The sequence below is a fragment of the Catharus ustulatus genome, chromosome 32 (genome assembly GCF_009819885.2).
Source record: "Catharus ustulatus isolate bCatUst1 chromosome 32, bCatUst1.pri.v2, whole genome shotgun sequence".
Lineage (NCBI taxonomy): Eukaryota > Metazoa > Chordata > Aves > Passeriformes > Turdidae > Catharus > Catharus ustulatus.
The window spans coordinates 1,247,863-1,272,128 of NC_046252.1; the positions used below are offsets into that span (position 1 = coordinate 1,247,863).

At 59.4% G+C, this 24,266-nt stretch overlaps 2 protein-coding genes across 2 annotated transcripts in view; one reads left to right on the top strand and one right to left on the bottom strand.

Moving 5' to 3' along the window:
• Positions 1-1,306: 1,306 nt before the first annotated feature.
• On the top strand, positions 1,307-20,209 carry LOC117009354 (forkhead box protein P3-like). The gene is made up of 11 exons (XM_033083605.1): positions 1,307-1,994; positions 5,816-5,897; positions 6,001-6,085; positions 6,166-6,280; positions 6,375-6,450; positions 9,941-10,009; positions 10,097-10,220; positions 10,309-10,373; positions 13,573-13,674; positions 19,746-19,867; positions 19,996-20,209. The coding sequence occupies exons 1-11, from the start codon at positions 1,975-1,977 to the stop codon at positions 20,033-20,035; spliced, it is 900 nt and encodes a 299-aa protein (XP_032939496.1). The 5' UTR covers positions 1,307-1,974; the 3' UTR covers positions 20,036-20,209.
• Positions 20,163-24,266, bottom strand: part of CCDC22 (coiled-coil domain containing 22) — a 42,437-nt gene continuing 38,333 nt past the window's right edge. Inside the window, exons 15-17 of the mRNA XM_033083573.2 lie at positions 23,861-23,920; positions 23,678-23,752; positions 20,163-20,426 (exon numbers count right to left, since the gene is read on the bottom strand). Of these exons, the coding sequence (XP_032939464.1) occupies positions 20,313-20,426; positions 23,678-23,752; positions 23,861-23,920 (249 nt within the window). The 3' untranslated portion in view covers positions 20,163-20,312. The remainder of the gene's footprint in view (positions 20,427-23,677; positions 23,753-23,860; positions 23,921-24,266) is intronic.

The window sequence follows — 24,266 nt, forward strand, 5'->3', positions numbered from 1 at the left end:
GCATTTTGCCTCATTTTTGTGTTTCTTTAGCCATTTTTTGGGGCATTTTGCCTCATTTTTAGATTTCTTTAGCCAATTTTTGGGGCATTTTGCCTCATTTTTAGGTTTCCTTAACCATTTTTTGGGGCATTTTGCCTCATTTTTAGGTTTCCTTAGCCAATTTTTGGGGCATTTTGCCTCATTTTTGGGTTTCCTTAACCATTTTTTGGGGCATTTTGCCTCATTTTTGGTTTTCCTTAGCTATTTTTGGGGCATTCTGCCTCATTTTTGGGGCATTTTGCCTCATTTTTAGGTTTCCTTAGCCATTTTTTGGGGCATTCTGCCTCATTTTTAGGTTTCCTTAACCATTTTTTGGGGCATTTTGCCTCATTTTTAGGTTTCCTTAACCATTTTTTGGGGCATTTTGCCTCATTTTTAGGTTTCCTTAGCCAATTTTTGGGGCATTTTGCCTCATTTTTGGGTTTCCTTAACCATTTTTTGGGGCATTTTGCCTCATTTTTGGGTTTCCTTAACCATTTTTTGGGCATTTTGCCTCATTTTTGTGTTTCCTTAGCCATTTTTTGGGGCATTTTGCCTCATTTTGGGATTTCTCTCACCATTCTGGGGTGGCTGTGCCATTATTTCCATTATTTTGAGTCTTTTCTCCTCATTTTGAGCCTTTTCTCCTCATTTTTTGTTGTCTCTCTCTGGGCATTTGGGGCGTTTCTGCTCTGTTGTTTTGGGGCATTTTTTTGGGATTTTGGGGCGTCTCTGCCTGGCTGTTTTGGGGTGTCTGTGCTTCATAATTTGGGAACATTTCTCTGCATTTTGGGGTGTCTCTCTTTTGATTAATTTCTTAAATATCTCTGGCCAATTTGTGGTGTTTTATCTGCTCTTTTTAGGGCATTTTTCTGCATTTTGGGGTGTCCAACCAATTCAAGGTGTCGTCATTTCGGGGAATTTCTACAAATTTTGAGGAGTTTCTCCCTGGTTCTTTCAGGATGTCTGTTTTGATTAATTTCTTAAATATCTCTGGCCAATTTGTGATGTTTTATCTGGTATTTTTAGGGCATTTTTTTGCATTTTGGGGTGTCCAACCGATTCAGGGTGTCGCCGTTTCGGGGAATTTCTGCAAATTTTGAGGAGCTTCTCCCTGGTTCTTTCAGGATGTCTGTTTTGATTAATTTCTTAAATATCTCTGGCCAATTTGTGGTGTTTTATCTGCTCTTTTTAGGGTATTTTCCTGCATTTTGGGGTGTCCAACCGATTTAAGGTGTCACCATTTTGGGGAATTTCTGCAAATTTTGAGGAGTTTCTTCCTGGTTCTTTCAAGGTGTCTCTATTTTGATTAATTTCTTAAATATCTCTGGCCAATTTGTGGTGTTTTATCTGCTCTTTTTAGGGCATTTTTCTGCATTTTGGGGTGTCCAACCGATTCAAGGTGTCGCCATTTCGGGGAATTTCTGCAAATTTTGACGAGCTTCTCCCTGGTTCTTTCAGGGTGTCTCTATTTTGATTAATTTCTTAAATATTTCTGACCAATTTGTGGTGTTTTATCTGGTATTTTTAGGGCATTTTTCTGCATTTTGGGGTGTCCAACCGATTCAGGGTGTCGCCATTTCGGGGAATTTCTGCAAATTTTGAGGATTTTCTCCCTGGTTCTTTCAGGATGTCTGTTTTGATTAATTTCTTAAATATCTCTGGCCAATTTGTGGTGTTTTATCTGCTCTTTTTAGGGCATTTTTCTGCATTTTGGGGCGTCTCCACCCTCCCCATTTGTGCCGTTTATTCCTATTTTGCGCCGCTTCACCCCGCACATTTCAGGGCGTTTTTTTTTGTTGTTTTGGGGCATTTCTCTGCTTTTTGGGGTGTCTGTCCTGGCTGCCTGTTGGGGTCTGGGGGGGCCCAGCCCGGCCCCCCGCCCCCGCCGTGACTCAGGGCTGTGGTTTCCCGTCTATAAATCGGGGGTGGAAGCGCCCGGTGTCGCCCAGAGCCATGGCGGGAGCCCGGGAGCCGTGAGCTGGGGCACTGGGGGGGACTGGGAGGGACTGGGAGGGACTGGGGGGCACTGGGAGGGACTGGGAACACACTGGGGGTCACTGGGAGGGACTGGGGGGCACTGGGAGGGACTGGGGGGCACTGGGAGGGACTGGGAGGGACTGGGAACACACTGGGGGTCACTGGGAGGGACTGGGGGGCACTGGGAGGGACTGGGAGGGACTGGGAGGCACTGGGAGGGACTGGGAGCACACTGGGGGGCACTGGGGGGCACTGGGAGGGACTGGGAGCACACTGCGGGGCACTGGGAGGGACTGGGAGGGACTGGGGAGCACTGGGAGCACACTGGGGGGTACTGGGGTGATGCTGGATGGGACTGGGTGGGACTGGGAGGCACTGGGGGGTACTGGGAGCACACTGGGAGGGACTGGGAGCACACTGGGGGGCACTGGGAGGGACTGGGGGGCACTGGGAGGGACTGGGGGGCACTGGGAGGCACTGGGAGCACACTGGGGGGCACAGGATTGCTACTGGGTGGGACTGGGGGGGCACAGAATTGATACTGGGAGGCACTGGGAGCACACTGCGGGGTACTGGTGTGATACTGGGTGGGACTGGGAGGGAGTGGAAGGCACTGGGAGGGACTGGGAGGCACTGGGGTGTACTGGTGTGATGCTGGATGTGACTGGGGGGCACTGGGAGCACACTGAGGGGTACTGGATTGATACTGGGTGGGACTGGGGGGACACAGATTTGATACTGGGAGGGAGTGGGAGGCACTGGGGTGTACTGGCGTGATGCTGGATGGGACTGGGTGGGACTGGGAGGCACTGGGAGCACACTGACAGGTACTGGCGTGATGCTGGGTGGGACTGGGAGGTACTGGATTGATACTGGGAGGGACTGGGAGGCACTGGGAGCACACTGGGGGGTACTGGTGTGATGCTGGGTGGGACTGGGGGGCACAAGATTGATACTGGGAGGCACTGGGAGCACACTGGGGGGCACTGGGAGGGACTGGGAGGCACTGGGAGCACACTGGGGGGTACTGGTGTGATGCTAAGTGGGACTGGGGGGGCACAGATTTGATACTGGGAGGGACTGGGAGCACACTGGGGTGTACTGGCGTGATGCTGGATGGGACTGGGAGGGACTGGGAGGCACTGGGAGCACACTGGGGGGCACAGGATTGCTACTGGGTGGGACTGGGGGGTACTGGATTGATACTGGGTGGGACTGGGAGCACCACCGGGGGATACTGGGTGATGCTGAGTGGGACTGGGGGGCACAGGATTGATACTGGGAGGGACTGGGAGGCACTGGGAGGCACTGGGAGCACACTGGAGGGCACTGGTGTGATGCTGGGTGGGACTGGGGGGCACAGGATTGATACTGGGAGGGACTGGGGGCACAGATTTTATACTGGGTGGGACTGGGAGGCACTGGGAGCACACTGGGGGGTTCTGGTGTGATGCTGGATGGGACTGTGGGGCACAGGATTGATACTGGGTGGGACTGGGAGGGAGTGGAGGGCACTGGGAGGCACTGGGAGCACACTGGAGGGTACTGGGGTGATGCTGGGTGGGACTGGGGGGGCACAGGATTGATACTGGGAGGGACTGGGAGGCACTGGGAGCACACTGGAGGGCACTGGTGTGATACTGGGAGGGACTGGGGGCACAGATTTGATACTGGGTGGGACTGGGAGGGACTGGGAAGCACTGGGAGCACACTGGGGGTACTGGTGTGATGCTGGGTGGGACTGGGAGGGACTGGGAGCACACTGGGGGGTACTGGTGTGATACTGGGAGGGACTGGGGGGCACTGGGAGCACACTGAGGGGTACTGATGTGATGCTGGGTGGGACTGGGGGGCACAGGATTGGTACTGGGTGGGACTGGGAAGGACTGGGAGGCACTGGGAACACACTGGGGGGTTGTGGGGTGATGATGGATGGGACTGGGGGGCACAGGATTGATACTGGGTGGGACTGGGAGGCACTGGGAGCACACTGGGGGGTACTGGTGTGATGCTGGGTGGGACTGGGGGTCACAGGATTGATACTGGGAGGGACTGGGAGGGAGTGGAAGGCACTGGGAGGCACTGGGAGGCACTGGGAGCATACTGGGGGGTGATGCTGGTGAGCTGGGGATCACTGGTGTGATGCTGGGTGGGACTGGGGGGCACAGGATTTATACTGGGTGGGACTGGGAGGGCACAAAATTGATACTGGGAGGCACTGGGAGCACACTGGGGGGCACTGGGAGGGACTGGGAGGCACTGGGAGCACACTGGAATGGACTGGGAGCACACTGGGGGGTACTGGGGTGATGCTGGGTGGGACTGGGGGGCACAGGATTGATACTGGGAGGGACTGGGAGGCACTGGAAGGCACTGGGAGCACCACCGGGGGATACTGGGTGATGCTGGGTGGGACTGGGGGACACAGGATTGGTACTGGGAGGGACTGGGGTGTACTGGCGTGATGCTGGGTGGGACTGGGAGGGACTGGGAGGCACTGGGAGCACACTGGAGGGCACTGGGGTGATGCTGGGTGGGACTGGGAGGTACTGGATTGATACTGGGAGGTACTGGGAGCACACTGGGGGGTTCTGGTGTGATGCTAAGTGGGACTGGAGGGGCACGGGATTGATACTGGGTGGGACTGGGAGGTACTGGGAGCACTCTATGGGGTACTGGGGTGATGCTGGGTGGGATTGGGGGGCACAGGATTGATACTGGGAGGGACTGGGAGGCACTGGGGGATACTGGGGGGTACTGGTGTGATGCTGGATGGGACAGGGGGGCACTGGATTGATACTGGGTGGGATTGGGAGGCACTGGGAATAGACTGGGATGGACTGGGGAGATACTGGGAGGGATTGGGAGGCACTGGGAAGGACTGGGAGGGACTGCGGCTCACTGGGAATACTGGAAAGGACTGGGGGAAACTGGGATTGACTCGGTGCTTGCTGGGATGGACTGGGATGGACTGGGAGGGACTGGGAGGGACTGGGAGGGACTGGGAGTGACTGGGATGGACTGGGAGGGACTGGGAGGGACTGGGATGGACTGGGATGGACTGGGATGAACTGGGATGGACTGGGATCCCAGCAGGGTGACGGTGGATGGGATGAGCAGCACCAGTGCAAGATGGGAGCGGGCTCAGCCCATACTGGGAGCACTGGGACGTTACTGGGAGCACTGGGAGGTCACTGGGAGCACTGGGACGTTACTGGGAGCACTGGGAGCTCACTGGGAGCACTGGGACGTTACTGGGAGCACTGGGAGGTCACTGGGAGGTCACTGGGAGCACTGGGAGGTCACTGGGAGCACTGGGAGGACACTGGGAGCACTGGGACGTTACTGGGAGCACTGGGAAGTCACTGGGAGCACTGGGAGCTCACTGGGAGCACTGGGAGGTCACTGGGAGCACTGGGAGGTTACTGGGAGCACTGGGAGGTTACTGGGAGCACTGGGAGGACACTGGGAGCACTGGGACGTTACTGGGAGCACTGGGAGGTCACTGGGAGCACTGGGAGGTCACTGGGAGCACTGGGAGGTCACTGGGAGCACTGGGACGTTACTGGGAGCACTGGGACGTTACTGGGAGCACTGGGAGCTCACTGGGAGCACTGGGAGGTCACTGGGAGCACTGGGAGGTCACTGGGAGCACTGGGACGTTACTGGGAGCACTGGGAGGTCACTGGGAGCGGCGGTGACACAGGGGACACGTGTCCAGGCCTGGCACACGCGTGTGTCACACCTTGGGGAGGGGGAGGGGAGCGATGGGGAGGGGTCTCACCCCCCCTGACCCCCCCCCCCCCCCCCCCCCCAGGCAGCGCCGCCCCCCCCGCGCCCCCCAGGACCGACCCACGGTGCTGACCCGCGCGGACGGGGGGGTCCCACGGCGCACCCAGGTACGGGACAGACCCCAACAGCAATTTGGGGAGGGGGCTTTGGGGTGTGCATCATGATGGGGAGGGGGTTTCACCTCTGTTTTCCCCCCCCCCAAATTCACAGGTGCCACCCGAGGGGGGGTCGTGCCCCCCCCTGCTGCACCCCGGGGTGTTGGTGATGCGAACCCGGCTGCCCCCAGCGCACGGTGAGCCCCCCCCTCAGACCCCTCCCCCACCCTTCCCCTCTTCCGGGGGTCTCCTCCCCTTTTGGGAACCCCCCCAAAAACTCCTCCAGGTTTTGAATGGGGTCCTAAAGACCCCCCCGGCCGCGATAGAGACCCCTCCCCAGCCCCTGCCAGCAGCGACCCCCCCCCACCGCCCCCCGGCGCTGCGCAGCCCCCCAGGTGAGTGGGGGGTCTTGGGGGGGGTCTTGGGGGGGGTTTGGGGGGGGATCCCCAATTTTTCCTCACCTCCCCAATCCCCAAAAATCGCCCCCAGGCCCCCCCGCCGTGAGCCGGGGGAGGTGGCTCAGTGCCTGCGGCAGCTGGAGAGGATCCAGGAGCTGGAGCAGCAGGTGAGGGGACCCCGAAAATCCCCCCTGACCCCCTCCCCAAATCATGATCCGGCCCCTATCCCAAGTGCCTTGGGACCCCCAAGTGTCCTTTTTGGGACTTCCTCCCCAAAAAAATAACTCCTCCCCCAAAGCTGTGCTGTTCCTGTGCCCCCCGGATCTGTGCCCACCCAAACCTGTGCCCTTTGTGTTCCCCCCAAAAATCACATCCTCCCTGTGCCCCCCCAAACCTGTTCCACTCCTGTCCCCCCCAGATTTTAGAACCCCCAAATCTGTGCCCTTTGTGTCCCCCCCAGATCTATGCCCACCCAATCGTGTGCCTTTCCTGTCCCCCCAGATCTGTGTCCCCCCCAAACCTGTGCCACTCCTGTCCCCCCAGATCTGTGTCCCCCAATCCTGTGCCCTTTGTGTCCCCCCCAGATCTGGGACCTCCCAAACCACATCCTCCCTGTGCCCCCCCAAACCTGCATCCCCCAAACCTGTGCTGTTCTTGTGCCCCCCGGATCTGTGCCCACCCAAACCTGTGCCCTTTGTGTCCCCCCCAAATTACATCCTCCCTGCATCCCCCCAAACTTGTGCCATTCCTGTGCCCCCAGATCTGTGTCCCCTCGAACCTGTGCCATTCCTGTGGCCCCTAATTCTGTGTCCCCCCCAAATCCTGTTCCACTCCTGTCCCCCCCAGATCTGGGACCCCCCCAAACCACGACCTCCCTGTGCCCCCCCAAACCTGTGCCACTCCTGTCCCCCCAGATCTGTGTCCCCCAAACCTGTGCCATTCCTGTGCCTCCCAGATCTGGGACCCCCCAAACCTGTGCCCTTTGTGGTCCCCCCAGTTCTGGGACCCCCCAAACCATGTCCTCCCTGTGCTCCCCCAAACCTGTACCACTCCTGTCCCCTCCAGGTCTGTGTCCCCCCAAACCTGTGCCCTTTGTGTCCCCCCCAGATCTGTGTCCCCCCCAAATCACATCCTCCATGTACCCCCCAGATCTGGGACCCCCCAAATCACGTCCTCCCTGTGCCCCCCCAAACCTGCATCCCCAAAACCTGTTCCACTCCTGTACCCCCAGATCTGTGTATCCCAATCCTGTGCCCTTTGTGTCTCCCCCAGATCTGGGACCCCCCAAATCTGTTCCACTCCTGTTCCCCCCAGATTTCAGAACCCCCAAAACTGTGTGCCCTTTGTGTCCCCCCCATCCTGTTCCACTCCTGTCCCCCCCAGATCTGTGTCCCCCATATCCTGTTCCATTCCTGTCCCCCCCAGATCTGGGACCCCCCAAACCACATCCTCCCTGTGCCCCCCCAAACCTGCATCCCCCAAAACTTGTGCCATTCCTGTCCCCTCCCAGTTCTGGGACCCCCCAAATCTGTTCCACTCCTGTCCCCCCCAGATCTGTGTCCCCCAAATCCTGTTCCATTCCTGTTCCCCTCAGTTCTGGGACCCCCCAAACCACATCCTCCATGTGCCCCCCCAAACCTGCATCCCCCCAAACCTGTGCTGTTCTTGTGCCCCCCAGATCTGTGCCACCCAAACCATGTCCTCCCTGTCCCCTCCAGATCTGGGACCCCCCAAACTTGTTCCACTCCTGTTCCCCCCAGATTTCAGAACCCCCAAACCTGTGCCCTTTGTGTCCCCCCCAGATCTGGGACCCCCAAACCACCTCCTCCCTGTGCCCCCCCAAACCTGCACCCCCCAACTCATCCCCCTGACCAACCCTGTGACCCCCCAAACCCTGTACCACCCCCATGACCCCCAAACCCGGTGTGTGACCCCCCAAACCCTGTGTGTGACCCCCAAACCCCGAGTGTGACCCCCCAAACCCCGTGTGTGACCCCCAAACCCTGTACCACCCCCCCAACCCGGTGTGTGACCCCCAAACCCGGTGTGTGACCCCCCAAATCCCATGTGTGACCCCCCCAAACCTTTTCCCCCCCCAAACCCCGAGTGTGACCCCCCCCAAACCCGGTGTGTGACCCCCAAACCCGAGTGTGACCCCCCCCAAACCCGGTGTGTGACCCCCCAAACCCCGTGTCTGACCCCCCAAACCCGAGTGTGACCCCCAAACCTTTCCCCCCCCCAAACCCGGTGTGTGACCCCCAAACCTTTTCCCTCCCCAAACCCGGTGTGTGACCCCCCAAATCCCATGTGTGACCCCCAAACCTTTCCCCCCCCCAAACCCCGTGTTTTAACCCCTCCAAACCTGTCCCCCCCCAAACCCGGTGTGTGACCCCCAAACCCCGTGTGTGACCCCCCAAACCCCGAGTGTGCCCCCCAAACCCGGTGTGTGACCCCCCCAAACCCTGTCCCCCCCCAAACCCCGAGTGTGACCCCCCAAACCCCGTGTGTGACCCCCCAAACCCCGTGTGTGACCCCCAAACCCCGAGTGTGACCCCCAAACCCCGTGTGTGACCCCCAAACCCCGAGTGTGACCCCCAAACCCGGTGTGTGACCCCCAAACTCGGTGTGTGACCCCCCAAACCCTGTCCCCCCCAAATCCCATGTGTGACCCCCAAACCCCGTGTGTGACCCCCCCAAACCCCGTGTGTGACCCCCAAACCCCGAGTGTGACCCCCAAACCCCGTGTGTGACCCCCAAACCCCGAGTGTGACCCCCAAACCCGGTGTGTGACCCCCCCAAACCCGGTGTGTGACTCCCCAAACCTGTCCCCCCCCAAACCGGTGTGTGACCCCCAAACCCCGTGTGTGACCCCCCCAAACCTTTTCCCCCCCCAAACCCCGTGTGTGACCCCTCCAAACCCCCCAAACCCCGAGTGTGACCCCCCAAACCCCGAGTGTGACCCCCCAAACCCTGTCCCCCCCCAAACCCCGTGTGTGACCCCCAAACCCGGTGTGTGACCCCCCCAAACCTTTTCCCCCCCCAAACCCTGTCCCCCCCCAAACCCGGTGTGTGACCCCCAAACCTGTCCCCCCCAAACCCCGTGTGTGACCCCCCAAACCCCGTGTGTGACCCCCCAAACCTGTCCCCCCCAAACCCCGTGTGTGACCCCCCAAATTTGTCCCCCTCCAAACCCCGTGTGTGACCCCCCAAACCTTTTCCCCCCCCAAAACCCGGTGTGTGACCCCCAAACCCCGTGTGTGACCCCCAAACCTGGTGTGTGACCCCCAAACCCGGTGTGTGACCCCCCCAAACCCGGTGTGTGACCCCCAAACCCGGTGTGTGACCCCCCAAACCTTTTCCCCCCCCCAAACCCTGTGTGTGACCCCCCAAATTTGTCCCCCCCCAAACCCCGTGTGTGACCCCCCAAACCTGTCCCCCCCCAAACCCGGTGTGTGACCCCCCAAACCTGTGTGTGACCCCCCAAACCCCGTGTGTGACCCCCCAAACCCGGTGTGTGACCCCCCCAAACCTTTTCCCCCCCCAAATTTGTCCCCCCCCAAACTCCGTGTGTGACCCCCCAAACCCCGAGTGTGACCCCCCAAATTTGTCCCCCCCCAAACCCCGTTTTTTAACCCCCCCAAATTTGTTCCCCCCCAGCTGGCCCGGGAGCGGCACCGCCTGGGGCTCTTACAGGCTCAGCTCCTCCGGAGGGGCCCCCCCAGCACGGTAAGGGGAATAAACACCCCCCAAAAAAACTGGGGAGGGGGGTTGGGACCCCCTCCCATCAATGCCTGTGTCCCCCCACCCCTCCAGGGCCCCCCCGGGAAGGGCCAGGCCGGGCTCCCCCCGCTTTGGGCTCCTGCAGCCCCTGCTGAGGCTGAGGGGGACCCCGAGGTGATGCTGCCCCCCCCCTGGGAGCGTGGGGGGCTCTACCCAGGTGAGTGCCGGCTTTGGGGGGGTGGGGGTGTCCCCCTAAATAAGGGGAGGGGGCTGGGTGAGGCTGACCCCCCCCCCGACCCCCCCAGAATTGGAGTATTACAGGCTGAGCACTGCCCGGCCCCCCTACACCTACGCCACGCTCATCCGCTGGGTGAGTGCACCCCAAATCCCCCTGAACCCCCAAATCCCCCCCGGGCTCCCCACATCCCCCCCCTGAACCCCCAAACCTCCCCTGAACCCCCACATCCCCTCCTGAACCCCCAAACCCCCCCAGGCTTCCCCCAAACCCCCCTGCACCCCCAAATCCTCCCCGGGCTCCCCACATCATCCCCCCTGAACCCCCAAACCTCCCCTGCACCCCCAAACCCCCCCAGCCTCCCCACATCCCCTCCTGAACCCCCAAACCCCCCCTGTACCCCCAAACCCCCCCAGCCTCCCCACATCCCCCCCCTGTACCCCAAACCCCCCCTGAACCCCCAAACCCCTCCTGAACCCCCAAATCCCCCCTGTGCACCCCCAAACCCACCCCAGGCTCCCCACATCCCCCCCCTGAACCCCCAAACCCCCCCTGCACCCACAAACCCTCCCCTGAACCCCCAAACCCCTCCAGGCTCCCCACATCCCCTCCCCTGAACCCCTAAACCCCCCTGCACCCCAAATCCCCCTTGCACCCCCAAACACCCTCCTGAACCCCCAAATCCCCCCCGGGCTCCCCACAGCTCCCCCCTGAACCCCCAAATCCTCCCCTGAACCCTGAAATCCCCCCCAGGCTCCCCATATCCCCTCCCCTGCACCCCCAAACCCCCCCAGGCTTCCCCCAAACCCCCCTGCACCCCCAAACCCCCCCATGTGCACCCCCAAACCTCCCCTGCAACCCCAAACCCTCCCCTGAACCCCCAAACCTCCCCTGAACCCCCAAAATCCCCCCCTGGGTTCCTCACATCCCCCCCTCTGCACCCCCAAAACCCCCCTGCATCACCAAACCTCCCCTGTACCCCCAAACCCACCCTAAAACCCACCCTAAACCCCCAAACCCACCCCACATCCCCAAACTCTCCCTGCACCCCCAAACCCCCCCTGAACCCCCAAACCCTCCCTGGGCTCCCCACAACTCCCCCCTGCACCCCCAAACCTCCCCCTGTACCCCCAAACTCCCCCCTGCACCCCCAACCCCCGAACCCCCAAACCCCTCCAGGCTCCCCACCTCCCCCCCATGCACCCCCAAATCCTCCCCCGGGCTCCCCACATCCCCCCCTGGGCTCCCCACATCCCCTCCTGAACCCCCAAACCTCCCCTGCACCCCCAAACCCCCCCGGGCTCCCCACATCCCCCCCCTGAACCCCCAAACCTCCCCTGAACCCCCAAAATCCCCCCCTGGGTTCCTCACATCCCCCCCTCTGCACCCCCAAAACCCCCCTGCACCCCCAAACCTCCCCTGCACCCCCAAACCCTCCCCTGAACCCCCAACCCCTCCCCTGAACCCCCAAACCCTCCCCCTGCACCCCCAAACCACCCCTGAACCCCCAAACCCCTCCAGGCTCCCCACAACCCCCTCTAGGCTCCCCACATCCCCCCCCTGAACCCCCAAACCCCCCTGTACCCCCAAACCCCCCCTGCACCCCCAAATCCTCCCCTGCACCCCCAAATCCTCCCCTGAACCCCAAACCTCCCCTGCACCCCCAAACCCCCCTGAACCCTCAAACCCCTCTGGGCTCCCCACATCCCCCCCTCTGCACCCCCAAACCTCCCTGCACCCCCACATCACCCCTGGGTTCCTCACATCCCCCCCCTGCACCCCCAAACCCCTCCCCTGCACCCCCAAACCCCTCCAGGCTTCCCCCAAACCCCTCCTGAACCCCAAACTCTCCCTGCACCCCCAAACCCCCCCGGGTTCCCCACATCCCCCCCTGTGCACCCCCAAACCCCCCCAGCCCCGCTCTCCCCTCCGGGAATTGCCCCCCAAGTTTCCCTGTAGCTTCCCCCCCCCACCCCAAATTTCCCCATCTTGGGGCTCCTCCATGTCCCCAACCCCTCAAATTGTCCCCAAAGGCCACCCACAATGTCACCTCCAATGTCCCCAAACGTGTCATGCTCCCCTAAAATGTCCCCAGATGTGTGCTGTACCCTGGATCCTCCCCAGAGCCACCCCCAAATGTCCTCACACTGCTCCCCTAAACCGTCCTAAACTGTCCCCAAAGCTCCCCCAAAAGTTTGTCCCCAACTCTGTCCTGGCCCCTCAATGTGCCCAATGTCCCCTGTGTGCCCCCGGTGTCCCCAATGTCCCCAGTGTCTCCTGTGTCCCCCCAGTGTCCCCAGTGTCCTCTGTATCCCCACAATGTCCCCAATATCCCCAGTGTCCCCCATGCCCCCAATGTCCCCAATGTCCCCAGTGTCCCCAATGTCCCCAATGTCCCCTGTATCCCCCAATGTCCCCAGTGTCCCCAATGTCCCCAATATCACCTCAGTGTCCTCAATATTCCCAGTGTCCCCAATGTCCCCCCATGTTCCCCAGTGTCCCCCCAGTGTCCCCAATGTCCCCTATATCCCACCCGGGTCCCCAATGTCCCCTATATCCCTGCAGTGTCCCCAATATCTCCAGTGTCCCCAATGTCCTCCACGTCCCAAATATCCCCAATGTCCCCCAATGTCCCCTATGTCCCCAATACCCCCAGTGTCCCTCAATGTCCCCCATGCCCCCAATGTCCCCTGTATCCCCCCATGTCCCCAGTGTCCCCAATTTCCCCAATATCCCCGCAGTGTCCCCAATATTCCCAGTGTCCCAAATGTCCCCTGTACCCCACAGTGTCCCCAATGTCCGCCATGTCCCCAATGTCCCCCAATGTCCCCCCAATGTCCCCAATGTCCCCAATGTCCCCAGTGTCCCTAATGTCCCAAATGTCCCAAATGTCCCCAATGTCCCCAGTGTTCCCTGTATCTCCCCATGTCCCCCAATGTCCCCCAATACCCCCCAATGTCCCCCCATGTCCCCAATGTCCCCAATGTCCCCCAATGTCCCCAATGTCCCCCCAATGTCCCCCAATGTCCCCAATTTCCCCAATGTCCCCGCAGTGTCCCCAATATTCCCAGTGTCCCAAATGTCCCCTGTACCCCACAGTGTCCCCAATGTCCCCCCATGCCTCCAATGTCCCCAAGGTCCCCAATGTCCCCCAATGTCCCCAATGTGTCCCCAATGTCCCCTATGTCCCCCATGTCCCCCATGTCCCCAATGTGTCCCCAATGTCCCCAATGTCCCCAATGCCCCCCAATGCCCCCCAATGTCCCCAATGTCCCCAATGTCCCCAATGTCCCCAATGTCCCCAATGTGTCCCCAATGTCCCCGCCCCCCCCAGGCCATCCTGGAGTCCCCGCAGCGGCAGCGCCCCCTGGCGGAGATTTATCACTGGTTCAGCCGCAGGTTCGGCTTCTTCCGGCACAACACCCGCACCTGGAAGGTGGGGACCCCCCAAAACAACCCCTGGGACCCCCGGGACCCCCCAAAACAACCCCTGGGACCCCCGGGACCCCCCAAAACAACCCCTGGGACCCCCGGGACCCCCAAAACAACCCCTGGGACCCCCGGGACCCCCCAAAACAACCCCTGGGACCCCCGAAACAACACCCGGGACCCCCAAACAGCCCCTGGGACCCCCGAAACAACCCCCTGGGACCCCCCAGGACCCCCAAGCACAGCCCAGGACCCCCAAAACAACACCCTGGGACCCCCAAACACAGCCTGGGACCTCCTCGGGACCCCCCAAAACAACCCCCGGGACCCCCAAACAACACCCTGGGACCCCCGAACAGCCCCCGGGACCCCCAAACAACACCCTGGGACCCCCAAACACAGCCTGGGACCCCCAAACAGCCCCTGGGACCCCCCAAACAACCCCCTGGGACCCCCGAAATAACCCCCGGGACCCCCGGGACCCCCAAAACAACCCCTGGGACCCCCGAAATAACCCCCGGGACCCCCGGGACCCCCCAAAACAACACCCTGGGACCCCCGAAACAATACCCTGGGACCCCCCGGGACTCCTGAACAACCCCCGGGAACGCCCCGGGACCCCCAAACAGCCCCCTGGGACCCCCAAACACAGCCTGGGACCCCCGAAACAACACCCTGGGAACTCCCTGGGACCTCCAAAACAACACCCTGGGACCCCCGAAACAACCCTCGGGACCCCCGGGACCCCCAAAACAACCCCTGGGACCCCCGAAACAACCCTCGGGACCCCCGGGACCCCCAAACAACCCCCGGGACCCCCCAAAAACCCCCTGGGACCCCCAAACAGCTCCCGGGACCCCCGGGACTCCCGAAACAACCCTCGGGACCCCCGGGACCCCAGAAACAACACCCTGGGACCCCCAAACAGCCCCCTGGGACCCCAGAAACAAGCCCCTGGGACCCCCCGGGACCCCCCAAACAACACCCTGGGAACTCCTCGGGATCCCCCGGGACCCCCCGGGACCACCGAAACAACACCCTGGGATCCCCAAACAGCCCCCGGGACCCCCAAACACACCCTGGGAACTCCCTGGGACCCCCAAACAATCCCCTGGGACCCCTGAAACAATCCCCGGGACCCCCAAACAACCCCCCGGGGACCCCCTAGGACCCCCAAAACAACACCCTGGGAACTCCCTGGGACCTCCAAAACAACACTCTGGGACCCCCAAACAACACCCCGGGACCCCCAAACACAGCCTGGGACCCCCCGGGACCCCCCAGACAACACCCTGGGACCCCTGAAACAACCCCCGGGACCCCCAAACAACACCCTGGGACCCCCAAACACAGCCTGGGACCCCCGAACAGCCCCCGGGACCCCCGAAACAACACCCTGGGACCCCTGAAACAACCCCCTGGGACCCCCAAACAGCCCCCCAGGACCCCTAAACACACCCTGGGAATTCCCTGGGACCCCCAAACAACCCCTGGGACCCCTGAAACAACGCCCCGGACCCCCAAACACAGCCCAGGAACCTCCCAGAACCCCAACCACAGCCCGGGATCCCCAAACACAACCCTGGACCCCCGAAACAACAACCCCAGGACCCCCAAAACAATCCCAGGAAACCTGAACCACCTCTGGGACCCCTCAGGACCCCCAAACAACCTCCTGGGACCCCCAAAACAACAACCCTGGGACCTCTGAAGTACCTCCTGGAACCCTCTGAGACCCCCAAACACACCCTGGGACCCCCAAACAACCCCTCGGGACCCCAAACACACCCCAGGAACCCCAAACAACCCCCCCCAAACACACCCCCATGACCCCCACGTGTCCCCAGAACACACAAACATTCCTGCCATCCCCAACACCCCAAAAACCACCCTGGAACCCCCCAAAACCCCCAAACATCCCTGGGACTTCCACAAACTCCTGGGACACCCCAACCCCCCCCTGCACCCCAAAATGTGACCACACCACACGTGGGACCCCCAAAACGGGGGTGGCACCCCAAAATCTCCCACAGCAGAGACCCCCATAATCCCTAAAACCTTAAAAACCTCAAAACCCCTAAAAAACCCCCCTAAAACCCCCCAAAATCTCCCAAAACAGAGACCCCCATAATCCCTAAAACCCTAAAAACCCCCAAAACCTCCTTAGAACCCCCAAAATCTCCCACAGCAGAGACCCCCACCCCTCCCTAACACCCTCAAAACCCCCAAAAACCCCTCAGGGAATATCAGGGGGTGCTGTCCAGCCCCCTCCCCAGTTCTGGGGTCCCTCCCCGATTTTGGGGTGTCCCCTTTCCCCCCCCCAGAACGCCGTACGTCACAACCTGAGCCTGCACAAAATGTCACCACACCACACGTGGGACCCCCAAAACGGGGGTGGCACCCCAAAATCTCCCTCAGCAGAGACCCCCATAATCCCTAACACCCTAAAAACCCCTAAAACCTCCTTAGAACCCCCAAAATCTCCCTCAACAGAGACCCCCACCCTTCTCTAACATCCCTCCAACCCCCTAAAACCTCTCTAGAACCCCCAAAATCTCCCTCAGCAGAGACCCCCATAATCCCTAATACCCTAAAAACCTCAAAACCCCTAAAAAACCCCCCTAGAACCCCCCAAAATCTCCCTCAGCAGAGACCCTCACCCCTCCCTAACACCTTCCAAACCCCTAAAACCTCCTTAGAACCCCCAAAATCTCCCTCAGCAGAGACCCCTATAATCCCTAACACCCTAAAAACCTTCTTAGAACCTCCAAAATCTCCCACAGCAGAGACCCCCATAATCCCTAACACCCTCCAACCCCCCAAAACCCCCCTAGAACCCCCAAAATCTCCCACAGCAGAGACCCCCACCCCTCCCTAACACCCTAAACACCCCTAAAAAATCCCCCAAAACCCCTCAGGCAATATCAGGGGGTGCTCTCCAGCCCCCTCCCCAGTTCTGGGGTCCCTCCCCGATTTTGGGGTGTCCCCTTTCCCCCCCAGAACGCCGTACGTCACAACCTGAGCCTGCACAAAATGTCACCACACCACACGTGGGACCCCCAAAAGGGGGGTGGCACCCCAAAATCTCCCAAAACAGAGACCCCCATAATCCCTAACACCCTAAAACCCCTAAAACCCCCCTGGAACCCCCCAAAATCTCCCTCAGCAGAGACCTCCCCCCTCCCTAACACCCTCAAAAAATCTAAAAACCCCCCAAAATCTCCCACAGCAGAGACCCCCATAATCCGTAACACCCTAAAACCCCTAAAATCCCCCTGGAACCCCCCAAAATCTCCCACAGCAGAGACCCCCATAATCCCTAACACCCTAAAAACCCCTAAAACCTCCCTAGAACCCCCAAAATCTCCCACAGCAGAGACCCCCATAATCCCTAACACCCTAAAAACCCCTAAAAAACCTCCTTAGAACCCCCCAAAATGTCCCACAGCAGAGACCCCCATAATCCCTAACACCCTAAAAACCCCTAAAGCCCCCCTGGAACCCCCAAAATCTCCCACAGCAGAGACCCCCATAATCCCTAACACCCTAAAAACCCCTAAAACCTCCCTAGAACCCCCCAAAATCTCCCAAAACAGAGACCCCCACCCTTTTCTAACACCCTCCAACCCCCTAAAACCTCTCTAGAACCCCCAAAATCTCCCTCAGCAGAGACCCCCATAATCCCTGACACCCTAAAAACCCCTATAACCCCCCTAGAACCCCCAAAATCTCCCTCAGCAGAGACCCCCACCCCTCCCTAACACCCTCAAAACCCCTAAAAAACCCCCCTAGAACCCCCCAAAATCTCCCACAGCAGAGACCCCCACCCCTCCCTAACACCTTCCAAACCCCTAAAGCCCCCCTAGAACCCCCCAAAATCTCCCAAAACAGAGACCCCCATAATCCCTAACACCCTAAAAACCCCTAAAACCTCTTTAGAACCCCCCAAAATCTCCCTCAGCAGAGATCCCCATAATCCCTAACACCCTCAAAAAATCTAAAAACCCCCCAAAATCTCCCACAGCAGAGACCTCCCCCCTCCCTAACACCCTTAAAACCCCCAAAAACCCCTCAGGGAATATCAGGGGGTGCTGTCCAGCCCCCTCCCCTAATTCTGGGGTCCCTCCCCGATTTTGGGGTGTCCCCTTTCCCCCCCAGAACGCCGTACGTCACAACCTGAGCCTGCACAAAATGTGACCACACCACACGTGGGACCCCCCCAAAATAGGGGTGGCACCCCAAAATGTCCCACAGCAGAGACCCCCATAATCCCTAACACCCTAAAAACCCCTAAAATCCCCCTAGAACCCCCAAAATCTCCCAAAACAGAGACCCCCATAATCCCTAACACCCTAAAACCCCTAAAACCCCCCTAGAACCCCCAAAATCTCCCACAGCAGAGACCCCCATCCTTCTCTAACACAATCCAACCCCCTAAAACCTCCCTAGAACCCCCAAAATCTCCTTCAGCACAGACCCCCATAATCCCTAACACCCTAAAAACCCCTAAAACCTCCTTAGAACCCCCAAAATCTCCCAAAACAGAGACCCCCATAATCCCCAACACCCTTAAAACCCCTAAAACCCCCCCTGGAACCCCCCAAAATCTCCCTCAGCAGAGACCCCCACCCCTCCCTAACACCCTAAAAACCTCAAAACCCCAAAAAAAACCCCCTGGAACCCCCCAAAATCTCCCTCAGCAGAGACCCCCACCCCTCCCTAACACCTTCCAAACCCCTAAAACCTCCTTAGAACCCCCAAAATCTCCCACAGCAGAGACCCCCATAATCCCTAACACCCTCCAAACCCCTAAAAAAACCCCCCTAGAACCCCCAAAATCTCCCAAAACAGAGACCCCCACCCCTCCCTAACACCCTTAAAACCCCCAAAAACCCCTCAGGCAATATCAGGGGGTGCTGTCCAGCCCCCTCCCCAGTTCTGGGGTCCCTCCCCGATTTTGGGGTGTCCCCTTTCCCCCCCCAGAACGCCGTACGTCACAACCTGAGCCTGCACAAAATGTCACCACACCACACGTGGGACCCTCAAAACGGGGGTGGCACCCCAAAATCTGCCACAGCAGAGACCCCCATAATCCCTAACACCCTAAAAACCCCTAAAACCTCCTTAGAACCCCCCAAATCTCCCAAAACAGAGACCCCCATAATCCCTAACACCCTAAAAACCTTCTTAGAACCCCCCAAAATCTCCCACAGCAGAGACCTCCCCCCTCCCTAACACCCTCAAAAAATCTAAAAACCCCCCAAAATCTCCCACAGCAGAGACCCCCACCCTTCCCCAACACCCTTAAAACCCCTAAAACCCCCCTGGAACCCCCCAAAATCTCCCAAAACAGAGACCCCCATAATCCCTAACACCCTCAAAACCCTTAAAACCCCCCTGGAACCCCCCAAAATCTCCCAAAACAGAGACCCCCATAATCCCTAACACCCTAAAAACCCCTAAAACCCCCTAGAACCCCCCAAAATCTCCCAAAACAGAGACCCCCATAATCCCTAACACCCTAAAAAACCCCTAAAACCCCCCTGGAACCCCCCAAAATCTCCCAAAACAGAGACCCCCATAATCCCTAACACACTAAAAACCTCCTTAGAACTCCAAAAATCTCCCACAGCAGAGACCCCCACCCCTCCCTAACACCCTAAAAACCTCAGAACCCTTAAAAAACCCCCCTAGAACCCCCCAAAATCTCCCAAAGCAGAGACCCCCATAATCCCTAACACCCTCAAAACCTCAAAACCCCTAAAAAACCCCCTAGAACCCCCTAAAATCTCCCACAGCAGAGACCCCCACCCTTCTCTAACACCTTCCAAACCCCTAAAACCCCCCTAGAACCCCAAAATCTCCCTCAGCAGAGACCCCCATAATCCCTAACACCCTCAAAACCTCCTTAGAACCCCAAAAATCTCCCACAGCAGAGACCCGCACCCCTCCCTAACACCCTCCAAACCCCTAAAAAACCCCCCAAAACCCCTCAGGGAATATCAGGGGGTGCTGTCCAGCCCCCTCCCCAATTCTGGGGTCCCTCCCCGATTTTGGGGTGTCCCCTTTCCCCCCCAGAACGCCGTACGTCACAACCTGAGCCTGCACAAATGCTTCGTGCGGGTCGAGGCCGCGCGCGGCGCCGTCTGGACCGTGGACGAGGCCGAGTTCCGGCGCAAGCGGGGCCAGCGTTACCTCAGGTACCCCAAAACCAACCCCCAGAACATCCCAAAAACCCGGGGAGTGCACAACAACCCCCCCAAAACACCCCAAAAACCCGGGGAGTGCACAACACCCCCCCCATAACCACGCTGTGTAACCTCCGCAGGGATTGTGACCTCAAGTATTTTATGCCCCCACGAAGTTGAGAGAGGGGGGAAAACCCCAAAAACGACCCCACACTCCCATCCCAGGAGGAACAGGACACCCCCAAATCCTCAAATCCTCGGACACCCCCAAATCCTCCCTGCCACGAACAACAGGACACCCCCAAACTGCGGCACCGGTGTTTATTGAAACAATAAACTTCATGTAGAAATTTCTCCCCGTTCTCATTGTGGGTGCATTTTGGGGAGGGGGTTACACCCCCAAACCGTGCTGTGTGGGAGGGGGTTTTGGGGTGCAGATCCCCCCCAGATTTTGGGGTCAGGCGTGGCGGGCACGGGCAGCCAGCAGCGCGTTCTCCTCGCGCAGCGCGCGGCAGTCGCTGAGGATCCGCTCCAGGCTGGCCGGGAGCTTGGAGCTGCTCTCACCCTCAATCTGGGGGGGTAAAAAAAATGAGGGGGGAAAAAATAGGGGGGAAAAATGGGGGGGAAATGTGGGGGAAGAAATGGGGGGGAAAAATGAGGGGGGAAAATTGGGAATGAAAAATGGGAGGTAAAAATTAGGGGGGGAAATGGGAGGGGGAAAATTGGGTAAAAATTGGGGGGGCAAAGTGGGAGGGGGAAAATGAGGGGGAAAAGTTGGGGGGTAAAAATTAAGGGAAAAAATGGGAGGGGGAAAATGAGGAGTAGAAATTGGGGGGGCAAAATGGGAGGGGGGAATGGGAGAGGGAATGAGAGGGAAAAATGGGAGGAGGAAAATGTGGGGTGAAAAAGTGGGGGGGAAAATGGGAGGGAAAAATGGAGGGGAAAAATTAGGGGGGAAAATGGGAGGGGGAAAATGTAGGGGAAAAAATGGGGGGGGAATGGGAGGGGGAAATGAGGGGGAAGGAATGGGGGGAAAAATAGGGGGGCAAAAATGGGAGGGGGAAAATGAGTAAAAATTGGGGGGGAGAAATGGGAGGGGGAAAATGTGGGGAAAAATTGGGGGGGGCAAAAATGGGAGGGGGAAAATGAGGGGGAAGAAATGGGGGGGCAAAATAGGAGGTAAAAATTAGAGGGGAAAATGGGAGGGGGGAAATGAGGGGGAAGGAATGGGAGGGAAAAATAGGGGGAAAAATGGGAGGGGGAAAATGAGGGGGGAAATTTGGAATGAAAAATGGGAGGTAAAAATTAGGGGGGAAATGGGAGGGGAAAAATGTGGGGAGAAAAAATGGGCAAGAAAATGTAGGGGGGAAAATGGGGAGGAAAAAAATGGGGGGGGAAATGTAGGGGAAAAAATGGGGGGAAAAATAGGGGGGTAAAAATGGGAAGGGGAAAATGAGGAGTAAAAATTGGGGGGGTGAAAGGGGAGGGGGGAAAATGTGGGGGAAGAAATGGGGGGGGAAGAATGGGAAGGGGAAAACGAGGGGGAAAAGTTGGGGGGTAAAAATTAAGGGGAAAAGTTGGGGGGTAAAAATTAAGGGGAAAAATTGGGGGGCAAAAAAGTGGGGGGGAAATGAAGAGTAAAAATTGGAGTGGGCCAAAGTTGTGGGGGGAAAACGAGAGAGGGGAAAACGGGGTTAAAAAATGGGGGGGCAAAGTGGGAGGGGGAAATATAGGGGGGAAAATTGGGAGGGAAAAATGGGGGAAAAAAATTAGGGGGGAAAATGTGGGGAAAAAATGTGTGGGGGGGAATGGGAGGGGGAAAATGAGGGGGAAAAGTTGGGGGGTAAAAATTAAGGGAAAAAATGAGAGGGGGAAAATGAGGAGTAAAAATTGGGGGGTAAAAATGGGAGGGAAAAATTAAGGGTAAAAATGGGAGGAGGAAAATGTGGGGTTAAAAGTGGGGGGGGAAATGGAGAAAAATTAGGGGGGAAAATGGGAGGGGGAAAATGTAGGGGAAAAAATGTGGGAGGGGGAATGGGAGGGGGAAAATGTGGGGGAAGAAATGGGGGGGGGAAATTGAGGGACAAAAATGGGAGGGGGAAAATGAGGGGGGAAAAATTGGGGGGGGTAAAAATGGGAGGGGGAAAATGTAGGGGAAGAAATGAGGGGGAAAAGTTGGGGGGTAAAAATTAGAGAGGAAAATGGGAGGGGGAAAACGAGGAGTAAAAATTAGGGGGAGAAATGGGAGGGGGAAAATGTGAGGGAAGAATTGGGGGGGGGGAAAAATAGGGGGAAAAATGGGAGAGGGGAAATGAGGGGTAAAAATTGGGGGGGCAAATTGGGAGAGGGAAAATTGGAGGGAGGAATGGGAGAAGAAATGAGAGGGAAAAATGGGAGGGGGAAAATGTGGGGTAAAAAGTGGGGGGGAAATGGGAGGGAAAAATGGGGGGGAAAAATTAGGGGGGAAAATGGGAGAGGGAATTGTGGGGGGGTAAGAATTAAGGGAAAAAAATGGGAGGGGGAAAATGAGGGGGAGAAATGGGAGGGGGGGAAAAAATCCCTCTGGCCTTTGGGGTCCCCAGTACACCCTAACCCCTCAAACCAAGTCCCCCAAACCCCCCAAACCAAACCCCCCAACCCCCCCAATCCCCCCAGACCGAGCCCCCCAAGCCCCCCTGCCCCCCAAACTGTGCCCCCCAAAACACCCCAACCAAGCCCCCCCAACCCCCCCAAGCCCCCCAGACCAAGCCCCCAAACCCCCCTGCCCCCCAAACCGAGCCCCCCAAGATCCCAGACCGAGTCCCCAAGCCCCCCAACCCTCCTGCCCCCCAGCCCAAGCCCCGAAGTCCCCCAAGCCCCCAAACCCCCCAAACCGAGCCCCCCCAATCTCCCCAGACCGAGCCCCCCAAACCGAGCCCCCCAAACCCTCCAGACTGAGCCCCCCAACACTCCCTGCCCCCCAGACCGAGCCCCCCCAAGCCCCCAATCCCCCTGCCCCCCCAAACCGAGCCCCCAAGCTCCCCAGACCAAGCCCCCCAATACCCCTGCCCCCCAAACCAAGCCCCCTAAACCCCCCAAACTGAGCCCCCCAAGCCCCCCAAGCCCCCCACATCCCCCAGACCGAGCTCCCCAAGCCCCCCTGCCCCCCAAACCAAGCCCCCCAATCTCCCCAGACCCCCCAAACCAAGCTCCCCTAACCCCCCAAGCCCCCAGACCGAGCCCCCCAAACCCCCCAAACCCTCCAGACCGAGCCCCCAACACTCCCTGCCCCCCCAGACCGAGCCCCCAAGCCCCCCAAACCCCCTAGACCAAGCCCCCAACCCCCCAAGCCCCCCTGCCCCACAAACTGTGTCCTCCAGACTGAGCCCCCCAAGCCCCCTGCCCCCCCAAACCAAACCCCCCAATCTCCCCAAGCCCCCCAGACTGAGCCCCCCAACCCCCTCAAACCCCCAAACCGAGCCCCCCAATCCCCCTGTCCCCCAAACTGTGCCCTCCAACCACCCCAAGCCCCCCAGCCCGAGCCCCCCAAGCCCCCCAAGCCCCTAAACCGAGCCCCTCAAGCCCCTCAATCCACCCTGCCCGAGCCCCCCAAGCCCTCCAAGCCTCCCCAAGCCCCCCAATCCCCCCCAAGCCCTCCAAGCCCCCAAACCGAGCCCCCCAATCCCCCCAAGCCCCCCAAAATCCACCCTGTCCCCCAGACCGAGCCCCCCAACCCCCCAAGCCCCCCAAACTGAGCCCCCCAACCCCCTCAATCCACCCTGCCCGAGCCCCCCAACCCCCCCAAGCCCCCCAAACTGAGCCCCCCAGCCCCCCCAGCCCCACCTGCTCCTCCAGGTCCCGGATCTCCCTCTGGATGGTCCCGGTGTCCTCGATGGTCTGGATCAGCTGGGCACAGTTCTGGGGTGGGGGGAGGCAAACACAGGGGGTTATAGGGACCCCTCCCCAAATTCCAGCGCCCCCTTTTCCCCCAGAGACCCCCCCAGCTCCTGCTGGACCCCCCCTCACCTCGTGCAGAGCTGCCAGGTACTTGTAGGCTTTCCTGACCACCTCGTCCCGCTTGGCGTCCTGGGGGGACAGAGCGGGGGGCATTGAGACACTTTGGGGGCACAGGGACACTTTGGGGGGCACTGAGATGGTTTGGGGGGGCACAGGGACAGTTGGGCACAGTTTGGGGGGCACAGGGACAGTTTGGGGGACACAGAGAAACTTTGGGGGTACAGGGATGGTTTGGGGGGTACAGGGACAGTTTGGGGGAGCACAGGGACACTTTAGGTGGCACAGTTTGGCCACTTTAGGGGGCACATGGGACACTTTGGGGGGCACTGAGATGGTTTGGGGGGTGCACAGGGACAATTTGGAGGGGCACTGGGACGATTTGGGGGACAGGGACACTTTGGGGGGCACAGTTTGG

Excerpts from the sequence above, each read along its gene's own strand:
- LOC117009354 (XM_033083605.1), top strand. The coding sequence starts at position 1,975 with ATGGCGGGAGCCCGGGAGCC. Across the intron at positions 1,995-5,815 it reads ATGGCGGGAGCCCGGGAGCC|GCAGCGCCGCCCCCCCCGCG; the intron begins GTGAGCTGGGGC and ends CCCCCCCCCCAG. Across the intron at positions 19,868-19,995 it reads CGGGGCCAGCGTTACCTCAG|GGATTGTGACCTCAAGTATT; the intron begins GTACCCCAAAAC and ends TAACCTCCGCAG.